The sequence below is a fragment of the Dendrobates tinctorius genome, unplaced genomic scaffold (genome assembly GCF_039654945.1).
Source record: "Dendrobates tinctorius isolate UK_male_01 unplaced genomic scaffold, ASM3965494v1 ptg000060l, whole genome shotgun sequence".
Classification (NCBI taxonomy): Eukaryota; Metazoa; Chordata; class Amphibia; order Anura; family Dendrobatidae; genus Dendrobates; species Dendrobates tinctorius.
Genome location: NW_027361728.1, coordinates 35392089 through 35411272, shown reverse-complemented (window position 1 = coordinate 35411272; position 19184 = coordinate 35392089). Strand labels below are relative to the sequence as shown.

The window sequence follows — 19184 nt, the reverse complement described above, 5'->3', positions numbered from 1 at the left end:
ACATACATTCAGATATATACTGTATATTATTATATATATTGTATATACCCGCTATCTCATTTCCTACATTACTACGTTTGATCTACCAACCTGAGAGGCTACAGCAGCGGGAGCCTTAGATAATACTATATCAGAGTTGTGTCTCACACAACCCTATCAGATGAGCGGGACCCGCCGTTTGATCAGCGCATTATTTTGGATAACACCCTATTGCGCTTTTCTTGTTCCCTAGTTATGTTCCTAAAGAAGAATCTTTGGCTGCGCAACCTGCATCTCAGTCAAAGCTGCCATTTAGCCCCAGCCTAAGACCTCATTCACATGTTCGTGATCTTTCTCCTACATAAAAGCACATTATTCTGATCCGAGTGTCATCGGTGTTCGGCTAGTGTCAGTTTTTACCATCATTGATGAATAAAAAAAGAAACAAACTGTAGCTTCTCCCATACATTGCAATGTCAATCACGGATAGCACACAGACTGTACACGGATGGAATCCGATGCTGTACGGTATATTTAAGGACCCATACACTTATAGGGGTAATTATAATTCATGACTCGAATCAAAAATAGTCATGGCGCCATAATTTTTTACGGACCAATAAGCCAGGAAAAGCACAAATGTTAACAACCTTATTGGCTATAATGGGTAGGTGGCTTATCCGCCTAAACCAAGGACAGACCATGCACGACAGTCACTCACAGTCCTAATTCCTTTAAATGACAAGAAGAAATTGGTCAGAATTCACGCTAACTTACAAAAAAAATGGACGATCCATAATTGGTATCACCACATCCATTCTGACCAGTAAAATAAGATTATCACATTTATTACACAGTGAACACTGCAAAACAGCCCGAACTCCGGTGTCTTCTGCTTTCCAAAAATCTATTATATAAAGCTCAAGTGTGTGTATGTATGTATGTGTGTATGTCCGGGATTGGCATCCGCACCGTCGCAGCTACAGCCACAACATTTGGCACAGTCACACGTCTGGACCCCGAGAGTGTCCTAAGCTATGTTGTGAGGCAAAATTTTAACCCCGCGCGTTCCAATACACCAAACAATTTTGCCCCTATCTACATAATGGGGAAAAAGTGTGTGTGTATCAAGCCCCTCCCCTCATGATGTCATAATGGTTGACTATGGGATGGAGGATGTGTGATGGGTATATGGGCACTGGACTATGGGATGGAGGATATGTATGACGGGTATATGGGCACTGGACTATGGGATGGAGGATGTGTGATGGGTATATGGGCACTGGACTATGGGATGGAGGATATGTATGACGGGTATATGGGCATGGGACTATGGGAAGGAGGATGTGTGATGGGTATATGGGCACTGGACTATGGGATGGAGGATATGTATGATGGGTATATGGGCACGGGACTATGGGATGGAGGATATGTATGATGGGTATATGGTCATGGGACTATGAGATGACGGATGTGTGATGGGTATATGGGCACTCGACTATGGGATGGCGAATATGTATGATGGGTATATGGGCATGGGACTATGGGAAAGGGTGAATGTGTGATGGGTATATGGGCACTCGACTATGGGATGGAGGATATGTATGATGGGTATATGGGCACGGGCCTATGGGATGGTGGATATGTATGATGGGTATATGGGCACGGGACTATGGGATGGAGGCTATGTATGATGGGTATATGGGCATGGGACTATGAGATGAAGGATGTGTGATGGGTATATGGGCACTCGACTATGGGATGGCGAATATGTATGATGGGTATATGGGCATGGGACGGAGAATATGTATGATGGGTATATGGGCATGGGACGGAGAATATGTATGATAGGTATATGGGCATGGGACTATGGGATGGAGGATGTGTGATGGGTATATGGGCACTCGACTATGGGATCGAGGATATGTATGATGGGTATATGGGCACGGGACTATTGCATTAAAAACCTAAACCGTGTGAATGCAGCCTGAAACACGAGCTTTCACACAGCTTGGATGAGGCCGATGGATAATGAAGGAATGTAAGGGAAGCGGTGACCCGATTCATGCTAACCAGTCTACAGGTAGCATGAGTCAGAGCCTCGCTGCACCATCTCAGAAAGAAACACTCAGAAAATATACCTTGAAAGTCTCAGTGGGGACCATGGCCAGATACGAGCCGCCGGCCCTTCTCAGGGCTGCGCTAAGTATTTTGCAGCTGTTTTATTATGACAGCAAGTAACCCAATAAGACATTGCTGGAATCAGAATCTCTGCCCGTACAATCATGCTGCTCTCGGAGTAGCAAAAAACCTGGTGATATATTATTAAGGCTGTGCGCGGTGGTAACATCACTGGCACCCCTCACCTCGGATACGTACGTGAACGGCGCTGAATGATCCCTTTATCTGCCTAGAGAGATTTTTATTGCAGTCGGATGTGAAAGCAGATGAAGATGCGCTGAATTTCAGAGATTGCCAACCAGCGCAGACGTCAGGAAGATTGGTGCTACTTTTTTATTGTGGCCATTTTGCGGTTAAACGGAATCTGTCACCAGGTTTTTGCCACCTAATCTAAGAGCAGCATAATATAGCTAGAGACCCTGATTCCAGCGATGTGTCACTTACTGGGCTGTTTAGTACAGCTTTGCTCAAGTCAATGTTTTATCAGCAGGCGATAATAACTAGAAGAGCTCAGCATTCAGAAAACTGCTAGATCTGCAGCAAAGAACAGTGATTTCACCAAAGCTCAAGCGATACATCACTGGAATCAGGGTCTCTGTCCCTATAGCATGCTACTCCGATGGGTAGGAAAAATCCGTTGCCAGATTCCGATAGTGGCCTGTTAGGTGGGGTCGCACGCCCTGACACAGCAGGCGTCTCTCAGAACCGCAGCACCTCAATTTCTCTAGCGGGAAGTGGGAACAGAGCCTGAGAGACTCAGCTACCGCGTTATGGTCGGAATGTAAAAGTGATACAAATCCTAGGAACAAGGCCTACAACTCCCAGCCGGTCAGGACGCGCAGTAGGCCAAGTGCCGGCTCCTGAACTCTCGCCAGACAGGGAAGTAAAAAGCTCACCCACCAGGCAGCGCTAACTCCTACGTTACCAGACAGACTCCACCCACCCCAGTGTCTTCTCTACTGAATCCGTTATCATCCAATCGTTCAAACTTACAAGTGACCAATCAGGATCGAAATGACGTTATCCCATGAGACCAGGAGGGAAGGGCGCAGCCAATCAGAGCGCTCGTAAGATCCATTTTATGCTCAGATTTACCCAATGACAGACAGGCTAACAACTTGCTTTCCTGCGTCCAATCAGAGGGAGGCTTATGGTTTGGCTCGAGTTTTGAATACGGTTGATGGCCGCTGGTGGAGCCGTGCGGTGAGTGAGGGCCACCTGCCTGCAGTAGTGCGCTCCTGTGCTGCACGCCAGCGCCGCGACCCCGGCTGGTAACTACACGGTCGGCTGTGGGAGAGTTCTCTCCGGGGCAGGGTGCGCTGCAGTGCTGTAATGTGGCGTCCGGTGTGCTGCTCCTAGTGGTGGGGCGGCTGTGGTGAGAAGCCTGGGGATTGTCCGCAGACCTGTGCCCGCTGACACCTGTCAGTCACTTGTCCACCCATGGGCAGGGGGCTGGGTGTCCTGCAGGTGGCGCGTGCAGTCAGGTCGCCATTGCTCAGTGAGTGGCGGAGCTGTGCTGTTCCCTGTGCAGCAGGAGCCCCCCAAGTGACCCTGCAGGGACCCTGGTGTCTTGTTATACAGTCAGGCCCTCACCCTGTATGGACCTGGGTCGCCCTCCCAGGGCTGTGGGGTACTCGGTACCGGGCCCGATGAGCTTCAGTGGGAGATGTCACGGCAGCTGGGACCCGGCCCGTGGCCTTGGGCGCCCATTGTAAAAGGGGAAGAATGTTCAGTTTGCTTATGATGATTAAAATGAATGAGTCGTGACGCCACCTGTGGTGTTCGGCAATGAAGATGTAAGCCGACGCTGCAGACAGATCCTCTGGGACAGATGATGTGGTGCAGCAATGATGTTATAGCCCTCCACAGGCAGGGCTGTAGTCCCAGGGCAGAGTAGGTGAAGTGACACTTAGCTGGTGTAGTGTCGGGCGCAAGGGATGTAGCGGTGCCGGGCAGGTTGACGCAGGCATAAGTGGAGGACACCAGGGCATGTAGTTCCAAAGCTTTACTCAGTCTGTTGTGGCACAAGAGCCCGCATCTGTGCTGTGTCCTCCGGGTCAGGAGCTCAGCCAACTTCCAGGCAAGATGAAGTTCTCCTTTCCAACACTCCGCCAACATGTGCCTTTTCTGAACATCTCCCTCTTAGCGCCTTTAGTGAAGTACTCACAGTACTGAGTTACACTGGAGTTCCTCCTGTCAGATGTTCCTATGAACTCTACTTGTACGGCAGACAGCTGTAGCCTGCTTCGGGGACTCCTTGCTATTCAGTCCCGACTCACTATCTTTGCTGTTGTGCCCCCAAGTCTTGTGTGGGAGTAAAGTGGTGACAACTTCTATTCCTCAGGTGTCTGCTGTAGGACCATTAGTATCCATACAACCTCGGGGACCAGACCCCGGCCTTGCGCTTAGAACTTGGGAAGGGTTCTCCTCTAACCCTAATCCTTAGTTATCTTCTTCTCCTCACGTTCCGTACTAATCCTTTCCTTCTTATGGAGAGTCAGGCTTTCTATCAATGTTCCTTTCCTGTGCCAGCGGACCCAGGTCACTGAGGTTGGCTGCAGCACTTCCTTCCTCCATCCCACTCCGGGGATCTCCTTTCACAGACTGACTCTAACTGACTAAATCCTAAACTCTTCCCGCTCTTTTAGTGCAGACTAAACTCCACCCGCCTCCCAGCACGTTTCGTGTTTCAAGCAGAGAGCCACCAAAGGATGCTTTGCTACACTACTATGTTATGTGGAATGCAGGTGTTGGAGTGTGGTCAGGCATCACCAACTTATCTGGATGGTGGGGTACCACACCTCAGGAGGAGGTGCAGTACCTCTGTGGCGACTGAACCCTCAGGTGCGCCACATACATGTGCAGATTTGTTGCTTTTATTTCAATGCAGTTTTGTCACAAAACCTGACGGGTTTCCTCCAAAGTGAATGGAATTCCTTTAGGGTCCCGTTACATTTAGCGATGCACCAGCGATCCTGACAACGATACGACCCGGTCAGGATCGCTGGTGCATCGCTAAATGGTCGCTAGTGAGCTGCCAAACAGGCAGATCTCACCAGCGACATAGCAGCGGTCGTTACTTACCTGTCAGACGCGGCGATGAAGACGTCCATGCGTCGCTCGTTGGCGCCAGCAGGAAGCTGCCGCCGAGAAACGGCCCTGGACGTTCTCGCGCGATCAGCGGTAACCAGCGGGGGAGCCGGTTAGAGGTAATTATCACATTTAGCGATATCGCTGCTGCGTCACAAAATCGGTGACGATAGCGATATTGCTAGCGATATCGCTATGTGTGAAGCTCCCTTTAGTCTCATTCACACGTTACCTTTTTGTGATTTAAATCTACAGTATGTCAATTGTTCTGGTTCCTTTGCTGCAGATCTCACTCATTTAATGAGTGGGGAAAAATTAGTGCAAAAAAAGTGTTTTTCCGCACCAAATACTTAAAGGGAACCTGTCACCAGGAATAACGCTGTTAACCTGCAGATAGATATAGGGTTAATCTGCAGGTTAACAGCGCTATGATGCTGCCCGGCACCTGCACGTAGTGCGGAATAAATGAGCCTTATTTTCCCTCCCAGCAATCGGTGTTCAGTCATGGGGGACGGCACAGGATCAGTCACCGCTCTGAATATACAGAGTAGGCTACTTTCACACTAGCGTCGTTTTGGCGAACAAACGCATCCTGCAAAGTTGCCCGCAGGATGCGGTTTTTCTACATTGACTTACATTAGCGACGGATGCGTTGTGTTTTGGCCACTGTGACGCACACAAAAACGTTACATGTAACGTTTTTTGGTGCGTCGTGTACGCCATTTTCGACCGCGCATGCGTGGCCGAAACTCCGCCCCTCCTCCCCGGACATTACAATGGGGCAGCGGATGCGTTGAAAAACTGCATCCGCTGCCCCCGTTGGGCAAAACTTTCACAACGTGCGACGCTACGTCGCCCCGACGCAGGGCGACGTGCGTTGCATGACGCTAGTGTGAAAGTAGACGTAGCTACTATAACTGCACCACTGGCCCTGACAGCTGAGCCCCCGGTTATAGCGTCCCCCATGACTGACTACCAAATGCTGGGAGGGAGAATAAGGATCATTTTCTCCCCGCTGTGGTCAGGTGCCGGGCTCCATCATGACGTTGTTAACCTGCAGTTTAACAGTTATTCCTGGTGACCGGTTTCCTCTATTGTGTGCATCCCCAAGTATTCTGGGGATGTGATGCAACTCTACAAAGAGGGGAAAATTGCCTTGCGGTACTAATAATACATTCTTATTTTAAAGCACCACGGATTCAAGGCTGCTGCACATGTGAGGAAAGGGAATCCTGCCATTGTGGGTTGACGGTAATGGGGAAGGCGGCTGTAGGTCGGGGATTGTGGCGGCAGGGTCATTGCAGGCTTCCTGGGGAGACGAGATTTCAGGTTGCATCTGAAGATCTCAGTCGAACGTGTTGGGGCATGGGATTCTAGAGGATGTGATGCTTATGACAAGTTTTGGAGGTGATTTGTTGAAGAACGCACTAGTATGGAGGAAGGAAGGTGGTCTTGGAAGGTAACGTGTGGGAAGATATCGGAAGATGAGCTTGGAGATATATGGAGGAGACAGACTGCACAGCCTCGTACCCATTTTTAGTAGTTTATACTGGATTCACTGGGGAATTTGAAGCCAGAGAAGGGATGGGCAGAGGATGGAGGAGCATTGACGGGAGAGGAGGATTAGTCAGGCAGCAGAGAACGGACTGGTGAGCGTGTTAGTTGGGGGGGGGGGGTGCAGAGAGGAGGATATTGCGGGAGATGAGGGCGTGTACTGACATTTTTGTACATTCAGGCGTGAAAGGACGGATTTAGCAAATATTTTGAGTCGTTGATGGTCAGGGCTTGGATGTGTAATGGAAGTGACGTTACACCCCGGCAGTTGGTTTGTGATACAGAGGAAAGTGTGATGTCATCTACTGCAATAGATAAGGCCTCTTTCACACATCAGTTTTTTGCCATCAGTCGCAATCCGTTGTTTTTAGAGAAAAATAGATCCAGCGACTGATGTTGCTGGATCCGTGTTTTTTTTTTTTTTTTTTCTCATAGACTTGTATTAGCAACGGATGGCCTCACGTTTTGTCCGTTGTTCACTGGATCCGTCGGAAATTTTGTGTCCGTTGGGCTGAGACGACAAAGTACCTTTTTTTTTATTTTTTTTTTTGTCTCCGTCGAAAAGTAGGACAGCAACAGATCCAGCGCTGTCCGTCGTTGGCTATAGTGGAAGCCTATGGGCGCAGGATCCGTCGCTATCTGTCAAATCATGGAATCTGGCGACTGATTCCGTTTTTTTAAACTGAGCATGCTCTATTTACCAGGTAGGGCAGTCGGATCCAGCGAAAAAATGGATCAGTTGCATCAGTTTTTCACAATCTGCGACGGATCCGTTTTTTCCCAAAACTGCTGGATAGCGGCTGACACCAAAAAACTGATGTGTGAAAGAGGCTTTAGTCTGCACTTGAATCCTGGATGCAAATGCAAACAGGGGTGAAGTCTGCATAGTTATGAATGTTCTCCCCATGATTAAATGTTTACTTCAGGTATTCAAAGGGATTGTCCCTCCATTTTTAAGTTTCAAACCTAAGCATTTTAAAGGGGTATCTGTCACCAGGTTTAATACTTGCTCCACGCTGTATGTAAATTGCACAGTCCAGTCCGATGGCTGTGTCCACATTGTGATCAGTGCCGCCCTGGTCCCTTCAAACGCCGCTTCATCTGAGTGCATGTGGAATGGGAGAGCAGTGCAGGCGCACCTTACTGTGCCCTATTGAACAGCTAGTGACTACGCAGCACAGGCGCGAGACTTGGGGCCCTAAGTGGATGACAGAGACCATGCACTTATAAGAGGTGGTAATTGGGCCCTGGGGGGGCTCTGATCTCAGTGTGGAGACACCCGTCTGGTCGGAGCGTGGGACAAGTACAAAATACTTTCTAAGGTATGCGGCAACACATCTGAGGATATAAATGGGTTGTAGGAACACCATTCTTATGATCTTAAAGGTGATGGGCAGGGGTTATAGGCCAAAAGCTGGTGACAGGTTCCTTTATATAAAAAAAAACACAAAAGGGGAAAAAAAAACCCACAATCACTACTACCCCCTGCTGCTCCACACTTCCTCTTTTCTGCAGATCGTTGCTCTTAGGGTACCGTTACACCTAGCGACTCACCAGCGATCCCGACCAGCGATATGACGCGGTCAGGATCGCTGGTGAATCGCTAGGTGGTCGCTAGTGAGCTTCCACACAGGCAGATCTCACCAGCGACATCGCTGGGGACTGGGATCGCTACTTACCTGTCAGACGCGGCGATCCTGTGTCCTCCTGCCCGCGTCCACGCGTCGCTCGTCGTCACAGCAGGAAGCGCCGCGGGAAGTGACCGACGAGGAATGGTCCAGCAGCTTCTCGCGCGATCAGCGATAACCAGCGGGGGAGCCGGTCGGAGGTAAGTATCACATGCAGCGATATCGCTAGCAATATCGCTGCAACGTCACAAAATTGCTGACTTTACAGCGATATTGCTAGCGATATCGCAGTGTGTAACGGGGGCTTTAGTTTACTTGACTGTTCCAGCCAATAAATGTGCTCGGAGGTCTCGTGCAATGTACCTGGACATCACTACTGAGTGGAATCATTGGTTGAATTAAGCAGAGTTTTACCCAACTGTGTGCGAAGAATAAGGCTGTGTTCACACACAGTGGTTTTTTTTAGCGGTTTTCCCAATAAAACCGCTAAAAATAAGCTTCCCATTAATTTCTATGCATTTTGCACTTTTTGTGCATATTGATGCGTTTTTTTACTGCGAAAAAAAGCTTCACGATAAACGCTGCATGCTCATTAATTTCACGGATTTTTCCGCGTTTCTGGCTATTTCTGTGTGTCTAAAAAACACGAGGTTTCTGGGAAGGGAGTCAAGTTTTCCAGCAGAAATTTTCTGCTACGTGTGCACTTAGCCTAAGTGTCTCTTTAGAACTGGCTCCAATAGTGAGCATGGCTATGTGCTGTCTCCTGCACCTGCCTGGAATGGGATGTGACTGACAGGCGCTACAGTGATCACAACTGATCAGAGGGAGCAATGGAGAATTTGTCAGGGACCTGGTAGTAGTGGGGGGGAGCGGTTTCTAACCCTATGGAGGCTCTCATACCAAGGGTAGTCATGTGTGCTACAATCCGTCAGCAGTGCGAGGGTCCGAGGTCCTCCGATCAGAGCAGGGACATTCTCGGTGTTTCTTTTATGTGAAAGGGGCAAACCCCTTTATTGCAGCCTGATGAAAACAATGCATTGCACCAACGAGGGGTATTATAAATAATGTCTCCTTGATGCCCTTTGTGTTTCCACATAATGAAAATGTCTTATCTAGGGGGCAGCATTGATTTCTAGGCAAAAGTAGTAGTTATGATGGTGTTGGGGCAGAAAGGAGGCAACTTACTTTGACATTGTCTAAGGGGCTTAAAGATGTTTAGGGTTGGAAGGATTTTTTTCTGAGTTAAAGGGAATCTCTCACCAAGTCTTTGCCATCTAATCTGTGAGCAGCATCATGTAGGAGCAGAGACTCTGATTCCAGTGACGTATCACTAGGCTGCCTAGTGTAGTTTTGTTAAAATTCAGTGTTTTATCAGCAGGAGATTCACTAGAGGACTAGTAAAGCTCCTGCCAGGTAGTCCTCCATATTCATGACCTCTGTAACTACGCCCCCACCACTGATTGGAAGCTTACTGTGTACACTGTACAGGGAAGAAAGCTGTCAATCATTGGTGAGGACAAGATTATAAAGAGCTCTGCATTCAGAGAACTAATATAGATTCTACGGCAGATCAAACTGTGATTGTATCAAAAACAGTTTAAAGGAGCTGTGTCTCGAAACGTATTCTTGGCTTATCCACAGGATATCTCATAAATGTCTTACATTGTGCCCCTCCTCTGAGTCCTCCACCTAAATATGACAACTGCTTCTGTCAGGTGGCAGTGACATGTAAGTTGGGCTATACTGGCCAGTTAGGCTATGTGCACACGTTGTGGATTCTGCTGCATTTCCGCAGTGTTTTTGGCCCTGCGGAAACGCAGCAGTTCCGCAGACATGGTACAGTACCATGTTAGCCTATGGCATTTCAAATCCGCTGTGCTCACGCTTCGGTTTTTTTTCTGCGCGGTTTACAAACCGCCGCATGTCAATTCTTTGTGCGGATTCCGCAGCAGTTTCACACCTTTAACATAGTAGAGGTATGAAACCGCAGGCTAATCCGCAGGTCATTTTACCTGCGGTTTTACCTGTGAATCCGCAGCGTGTGCACATAGCCTAAAAGGGCTTGCAGAGATCTCGCGTAGTCAGAATCTCGCCTCCTGTCTCCTAATTGGTGGGGGCTAGAGTTGAGCGACTTTGGTCGGATCGGGTTTCATGAAACAAAATTTGTTTCAGATGAAACTGGTCCGACTAGGACAAAAAAAGTCGGAGTTTCGTCCGAAACCCGACCCCAATGCAAGGCAATGGGAAATAAAAGTCGGCATTGAACGGTTGACATTCATCCACTCAATGCCGACTTTTATTCTCCATTTATTCTGTTTAGATAGAACATTAAATGTTGAATACAACTTTGTATGTAAACATGCAATACGCTATGCAGTAAGAGGGTACTGAATAACATTTGTACAATGTATGACTTTGCTCTGAGAAATAGTATCACCTCCATTAGATCCTCCATCATAGATGACCTCAAATCTGATTTAATCCTGTTTTCTTCTGTGTAGAAAGATGCAATATATAGTCCAAAATGAGACTATAATGCCTTTGTTTTACTCCAAAAAAAAAATGTCTGGAGATTAGTATAAAAGGCTATCGGTCACCGAACAGTACAAGTGGAGTAAAAAGTGAACAAAAAAAAAATACCCATAGTTAAAACCCCTCAAATGAGGCAAAGTCAATTGGCCACAAGTTTCCGAACTGCATAATGAATAGTTTAATTAAAAAAAAAAAAAAAAGTACAATTTAAAATCTGGTCATTTTTGACTGAACAGAACAGCAGGGTTAAACTACTGAACCCAATTTATTATATATTTTAGGAGTCGGTCCATTTTGTACCGACGTCTCCGATTCCACAGCACTGGGTGCTACAGCGTCTTCTGTCTGTGCCCCCACCCTATGTGATTTCCTAGTACTCCTGCCCCTGAGCATACCTTATACTGGCATTACTGTGAAGGCTCCTATGTGTGCGTTCTCTGTAATCCTCATCTCTCTGAGGCTTTCATGTTTTGGATGAGAGACTTGTTTTGTGCTGCAAATGTGACATCTTCTGTCATTTTGTATAAAATCTGTCATACCATAAAATATCTTAGGCCGGAGTCACACTAGCGATTAAATCGGATGAATGCAATGCGATAAAAAATCGCATTGCAATCGTCCCAATGTTATTCTATGGGGCAGCTCCCATCATAGGTTTTTTTTTTATCGGATCCGTTCCTCGGACCGTGACAATCGCAGCATGCTGCGATTGTCACCGATTTTCGGATCGGATTCGCCAATGCAAGTCTATGGATGCGATTTAAAATCGCATTGAAAACGCACCACACGTGTGACTTGCAATTAAATCGCACGACTTCTCCTGGTCAACAGGAAATAGCAGGAGGCATGGCCAGGAAGCTTTGGGATGCAAATTTCTCTTGCAGCATAAAAAAAAACCCAGGAAGAACGCCTCCACATAGTCCTCCATCATGTCCACGCCAGTTGATGTGGAAATGCTGATAGTTCTGGTCCAGGAGAGGCTAGAACTATGAGACCAGAGAGATCTCCACTATGCTGACCGCACACGCAGGGAGGCAGCGTGGAGAAGAATCTGTGCCCAGATGTTCACTGGATATGCGGCAAGACCTCGGGAGGCGCGGGAGCAAATTAGTAAGTGAAATAATGTGTACACATAATCAATTCCCCAAATCTAATCTGCTCAATGTAAGTCCCAATATGTGTCATCATTGCTCAGATATCTGGACATAATGACTCCGCCATTTTTATTGTGTGCATATTGACAACATCTAAATTACCACTCCCTGACTGGTGGCACCATGACGAATTTGCCTTACTAAAATTTGAAATATTTAGCTAATTGCTTTCCTTGTTTTTTGGCCCATATCTTAGCCACTATATAACTTTTATTTTTTGATTCAAAACATCATAGATGTTCGCATTACCACAGGTTTTTCTAAATTTTGTTAGCAATTCTGTTGGTTAGAAGGTCCTTTGTAGTAGGCCTCAACATTTTCCTTATTTTTTTAATTGGTGTGGAGCCAACAGGAATATAAATCATATAATTTCTAAAATGTGTGCCTAAGCATAGGTAAACCCTTGATTCCATAGCCATATGTGTGGGGTTACAAAATCCTGTGTTTTTGTTCACATTGTAGTGACTGATGTGACAAGGCGTTGGCGCAGCTGCAGGGACACGTATAGGAGGGAGAGACAGCTGAGGCCCCGTAGTGGAGCGGCCGGAACCACCAAGAGAAAATACGTGTACTTCGACCGCCTACATTTCCTTGCTCCTGTGATGGGTCTGAGACCGTAAGTGCATGGTTTAATGTAGTACTTTGGATATTCTCTATGCAAAATTTCATTTGTTATTTTTTACATTGTAGCACCGAGTCAAACCTCACAGAGAGGGAGACGGGTTCCGACTCTGAGGTGGTGATTGATCCTGAGTCGGATGTTGCTGCAGGGTCCGGCCCATCTGCAAGAGCCACACCACCAGAATCTGTTAGCCAGGCAGCACAGCATGATGACCGGGGCAACAGTAGCAGCCCCACCATGCCACTGGATACCTCTCCTCAGCCTTCGGCCCTACCATGACGAGGCAGGAGAGAAGGAGCACCTTTGGGAACAGGAGTGCAGGTGGACCGAGGTGTATTGGACTACTTGTCCACAGCTGCTCATGATGATGGGGAGGAGGCTTATGGGCGCAGTCTGGCACAGTATTTGAGGGCAATTCCCCGTGGGTACAGGCTGCGTACGAGAGGGGTCTCCAAATCGTTTTGGATGCCAGCACACCACCCAATAATCCCCGCAGTGTGTTTCAGTTTCTTGAAAGGTGGCAGCTGTCAGATGAGAATCAAATTGATAGGCTGGTTGGACTTGATGTGACAAGTCAACCATCCTTGGAACGTGTTCCTTCTCCACGGGTGCCAACACCTCCGCCTCAGCCTGCACACATCCCCAATGTGTCTCCGCAGGTCCAATATATGGGCCAGGAGGGCTCACATGCCCAATATGACTAATTTAACGTACCCAATGTTGGTGGGTGGCCACAACATGGGTATGTTAGACATGGACATATTGGGGGATATGGGCAATTAGGGCAGCCCTACCAATATCAAAATTACCCCTACCCAAACCCACAAATTGATCCTGGCAGGATGCAACAGATGGCACAGCCAGCTGCCAGCGCACAGGGGGACAGATGTGGCCCAGCAACCAAGGCCTAATGTCCAAACAGGCCCCCCACCTTCACCACCCCCCAACCTACCATGACTTGTAGGTTTTCGTTTTTCCCTTGATCTAATGTTTTATACATGATGTTTCATTTTTGGTTTGGACTGTTAAATACTAATGTGCTGATAACCATAGTAATGGCATATGGCCTAATGTTATTTGGTACGGCAATAACAAAAAAAAAAAACCAAGTAATAAACTTGTTAACATTCACAATGTGTGTGTGTTCATGTTCGTACATGTTTTGTAATGTGTTAGATAGATATAGTAAAAAGTACGTCTTACAAAAAACAAAAAAAAACAAAAGGTCAAACAAACAATCTTTATGAGAACACAACCAAAGCACTACATAGATAAGGCATCATCTTGCCAGGGAGTAGCACCCTGAGGTGTTAGAAAATAAGTTGTAAACACATCACATACACATCCGGAAATTGGACGACGGGGTGGGTTTGCATGTGTCCTAGGCCTAGACACATTAGCAGACTCCACTTCAGCATCATCAGGTGCGGGGCAGTCATGAATTCTTGTGAAGTTATGTAGGACAACACAGGCTTTAATAACTTCATTGACATTAGCTTCACTCAGCTGAATTGCGGACTGTAGGACCCTCCATTTGGCCGTAAGAATACCAAAGGTACACTCCACCAGTCGCCAAGAACGTGATAGGCGAAAGTTAAATATTCTACGTTGGTGGTCAAGGGTTTGTCGTGGATATGGCCTCATGACATGTCTGCTCAATTAAAAGGCCTCATCTGCTACAAGAACATAAGGCACTGGTTCCATATTTGAGTTGGGAAGCTGACGTGGTGGTGGTAGGTCAAGCTCATTATGCAGCCGCCGACCCATAATGGAAGAATTGAAGACTCTGGAGTCTCCAGTTCTTCCATAGGCCCCAATATCTACAATTATAAACCTGTAGTGAGTGTCAACCAAAGCCAACAATACTACAGAAAAATATTGTTTATAATTATAGAATTGGGACCCTGAGTTCGGCAGCTTACGCACGCGCATGTGCTTCCCATCTAGGGCTCCAATACATTGTGGAAACTGGCACATGTCCTCAAATCCACGGGAGATACGCAACCAGTCAGGCATTTTGGGCTCCGGCATTACCATGTGATGGAGTCTGGTCCAGATTGGGAGCATGTAGACCGTACTATGCCATAGATTGTTGATTTCCCAATTAAAAATTCTAAATGCAGACCAGCATATGAAAGGCCAGTTGAAAGGAAGCTAAAATAAAAAAAGTACACAGCCCAACAAACTACAGATACAGTTTCAAACACACGAGGAATTCTAAAGTAGGCATGATGAACCTTAAATTACATGCCATGGCTTGGTTCCGTAAGCCACAAGCATATAAATGCTTTGGGGAAATGTGGTGGAAATCATTTAAAGAAAATAGGGCAATAAGAAATAAGGTTCAAGGTCTGTTAAATAAATATGCTGCTTCACGCATCATCAACATATTGGTTTGAGACATACCGTAAGGTGAGGAGTAGACGCTCCTCTGCAGAAATAGCTTTGCGCATCCCCGTGTCCTGAAACGTGATCCCAGGGCGCATAATCTCCAGCAAAATATCAAAGGTAGCAAGGCTCATCCAACAATATTGATAGAACTTCTCCGGATGGCTACGCAGAGATGTATAGAGACTGTGGAAATGGCCTTTAGATATCCTTCGGAGCAAAAGTGGATGGACCCACATTCGTCTACGCCTCCTCGGATCCACAATCACAGGGTATTGCTCCCCAAAACGTCGGGATATAGCCCAATAGAAAAGAACACGCTCAGTGGTGTTAAAAGTCAGCCTGTCTGTCATGTTTAGCACAAAGCAGAGCACTGACTGTATGTCAAAGGTAGCAGGCTCACACCTGTTGGAGATCCCATAAATATAGGGCGGGATGATTTTTTTAAATGAGTTTCAGGCCTAAAAAACCGTTATTTGGCAATTTTGGAATGGTCAGAAAAAAAATCGCCAGACGGATGCCAAACGGATGGTTACATGCGATTAAAATCGGATGAATGAAGAAAAATCACATAAAAAAAGTATCACTGGTCAAGAAACATTTGAGCGATTTCGGACCGTTAAAATCGGTTCTATATTTTATTTATTTATTTTTTTGGTGTTAATCTAGCCTTACTGTAGTATGACGTTTGTAGATAAAGATGTGGGCAAAATGTACAACTGCTGCATGGAAAAACGCTATAGAAGCCGAATAGGCGCGTTGTGTATTTAGGGTGGGGTTACCTTTCACAATATGCTAACACGTCTGCTTGTAAAATGTATATACATAATGAATGCATGAGCAATGGGGGACTGAAATAGGACCCTGTCACCAGGACCTTCACTCAGCAATATATTTAAAGGGGTTGTCCACTACTAGGGCAACATCTTCTTGATCTAAACGATTGGCCTCGATTAAAATAAAAAACCTATACTCCTCTAGTGCCGGTCTAGCGGTGTCTGCACTCATGGTCCCAGGGCTATTGTGCAGTTGTTGTGACACGTGACCCCGGTGCCCAATCAGCACTGGCGTCGCTGTCTCCACCTTTGACCGAATTAAACATCAAGAGTAAGTCGGGGCTGCAGCTGATCTCACTTCCTCTTCGTGTTGAGTGGGGACAGTGACGCTTCTGCCGATTGGGCATCGGGGCCACGTGTCATGACAACCACACGAGAGCCCTAAGACCACCAGTGCTGGAAAGGCACGAGAGGGGAGTGTGATTTTTTTTTTTTTTTTGGGCCTAATATTTAGATCAAGATTGGATTGTCCTTATTGGATTACCCCTTACCCATTTCTACATCATTTGCTCATGTAAGCTCTTCCTCTTCTTTCATCTTCTGTCTCCTATTACTGTAAGTTGAGAAGTGTACAAAGAGTAAATGTGTCCAAGAAGGTCAGCCATCTCTTCCTCCTCACAATCCAGCACAGAAGGCCTGAGATATGTTAATTTTTCTTATTCTGATAAGTTATGAATTTTACAAAGATATAGCAGCCAATAAATGCAGCATTCACGTTACTATGTATCCTCAATCTTCCATCGGAAATGCTTGAGTTTAAAGTGCCTGTATGGTGTCGCACACTGCTACTATTACAGTTACTAGTCATATTCCAGCAGAACCGCCCCAGACAGAAATGACTTGGGACTAGGAAAGAGAGATGGGACATGTCCTGTTTGGTAGAGTGGTGTCCCTATACCCAGAATCAGACTTGTGATAGATCTCCTCACTTGCCATGTCATCTTTGCAGCCCCTCAAACTTCATGCATGCACAGTACAGCCTGGTGAACTCTACCTCAAGGCTGCAGGCTAGGTGGGCCTGGCATCATTGTGCCTTCCTGAACATGTTCTGTGCTCCCATGAAACTGAGAAGAATACGCCACATTTCATTACACATGCTCGGGGAGGAAATAAGTAATGCACATACATGTGGGATTTAGGGGGCTGCACAGATGATATAAATGAGAATTTCTGCATCTAGAAGGTGTTGTTGGGCAAGTCCTCTCTGTTTTACGTGAGATGAGTGTCTAATATGTGTGCATAGTAGTAATTTTTACTTTTTTCTGTTTGATATAGTCCTAAATAGGTTTTCCAGCTTTTAAAAACCCCCTCTTCCCCAGCAGCATGGTATTTTTATAAAAAAAAAAAAAAAAAAAATGAATAAAAATCCACTGCCTTTTTTTACTCCCTCTCTTCAGGTCCATTGGAGACTCTTTGCTATTCCTCCCAATGTCTGTTACTGTCTGCAGCGCTGATGTCCAATCGATGAGCTCAGCAGCTCTGACCAATTTTTCAGCACAAGCTGCTCAGCCGATGAGCCCACCGACGTACTGTGACATCAGCACTGCAGACAATAATAGACACCGGGACCAGCGGTGGAGACTTTGCGCTGGACCAGGGAAGGTTTTGTAAAACAATGTTTTTTTTTTTTTTTTTTTTTTTTGTGTGTGTTTTTTAATATATATAACTATCTTGTTTTATCCTGCCTCTCCCTTCCTAGGCTGCTGATTGACACACCATCATGACTGACAACAGTGTCCTGGTACCTGCTGGCAGCAGGAGTCTGCTCGCTGACATGTCTGTTCTTGACTCCAAAATCACAGAGACTTCAAAAGAAAATCTCTTTTCAGGCCACGCAGATGTAGATGGTAAATCCAACAATATACCGTATATGTCGTCTTGTCCTGTATGTCAGTTAGATTGGATATATACTAGACGTATAAAGCCAGGCTTGTCCCGCACTTGACCTTTATCACCTCAAGTAGTAAAAATCGTACTTCTGTTGTTGGCTTATAAGTGCGAAGTCCTGTTGTTACATCACAGATCGTGTGCTGTGCGTTTCCACCTGCTACTGGCATGGGTGATGGTGAGAATACTGCGCTTGGCCTGTGTCTTTGTGTCTGTTGCTTTCACATGCAGTAAATTTGATTGGGTTGATGATTCTGAATTGCCTTCACTTTATGATTTCACCTTAATGTTATGGTTCACTTCATACTTGAGGAAAATGCATGTGGCCACAACATACAGGCATTCTGTGATGGCAGCAAGGCTTTGTTAGGTTATGGATTTTACTAATAACCATGGCCTGCAAATAGAGACCCGAGTGGTCCTGGTACAGGATGCTGGAGAAATGACTTTATTAAAAGTTCTTGAGGTATGTGACGCAGGGCTGTGGAGTCGGTATAAAGTGGGCCAATTCCGATAGTAAATGTTTTCATACTAATTTGGGAAGATTATGAAATGTTCTGTTCCTGATCGAAGGATCTTGTCTTTTAGCTGAGATGAATCTGTGCTGCACTTTATGCACATGCTTAGTAGTGACCAGTGCTGCGGGGTCGGAGTCAGGGAAGTTGAGGAGTTGGAAGTTTGACTTATCGACTCCACAGTCCTGTGCTCTCCACCTGTTGTGAAATATAATGCTGTCTCTTAGGACAGGGTCAGACTTGCAAGTGTGATATGAGATTATTTCTTAAATTTTTATTTGTTCTCATTTAGGGGTAACATTGTGGAGGGTTTGAAGGGAATTGCCTTCTTTTGGAGTTTTGTTTTCACTTGGCAAAGATGGCCCTGGCAGGGCGCATTTCTCACCGGCTTATACCGCTACCACACAGCGCTCCGTTTACAGGGTTTTCTTCACTGATGCTCCAGCTCTTTATGTTTATGGAGCTCATTTGCATAAACTGTCTGATGAAGGTCGCTGAACAGACCGAAACGTTATATTTTGGATTGTGAGAAATAAAAAATTATTTTGCTGTAGCAATCATTTGAGTGCCAGATTATTTTTCATACTCGTGCTTCTAGACCTGTCCTCTGCATTCGACACAGTTGACCACTGCCTCCTACTACAGATCCTCTCCTCCTTTGGCATCAAAGACCTCGCCCTATACTGGATCTCCTCATACCTCTCAAACCGCACATTCGGCGTCTCCCACACTACCTCCTCATCCCACCCTCTCTCTGTTGGAGTCCCCAAAGGCTCTGTTCTAAGACCCCTACTCTTCTCAATTTATACCCTTGGCCT

General features: G+C 46.3%; 1 protein-coding gene across 6 annotated transcripts in view; it reads left to right on the top strand.

Annotated features, from left to right (window-relative positions):
• Positions 1–3229: 3229 nt before the first annotated feature.
• Positions 3230–19184, top strand: part of ECT2 (epithelial cell transforming 2) — a 158413-nt gene continuing 142458 nt past the window's right edge. For 4 of the 6 annotated variants that reach the window (XM_073578834.1, XM_073578832.1, XM_073578833.1 and 1 more), the window contains exons 1-2: positions 3230–3363; positions 17664–17811. In XM_073578834.1, coding sequence (XP_073434935.1) covers positions 17685–17811 — 127 coding nt within the window. In that variant the 5' untranslated portion in view covers positions 3230–3363; positions 17664–17684. Of the gene's footprint in view, positions 3432–12591; positions 12735–17663; positions 17812–19184 lie in introns of those variants that run through there. The other 2 variants (XM_073578830.1, XM_073578831.1) reach the window with 2 other exon arrangements.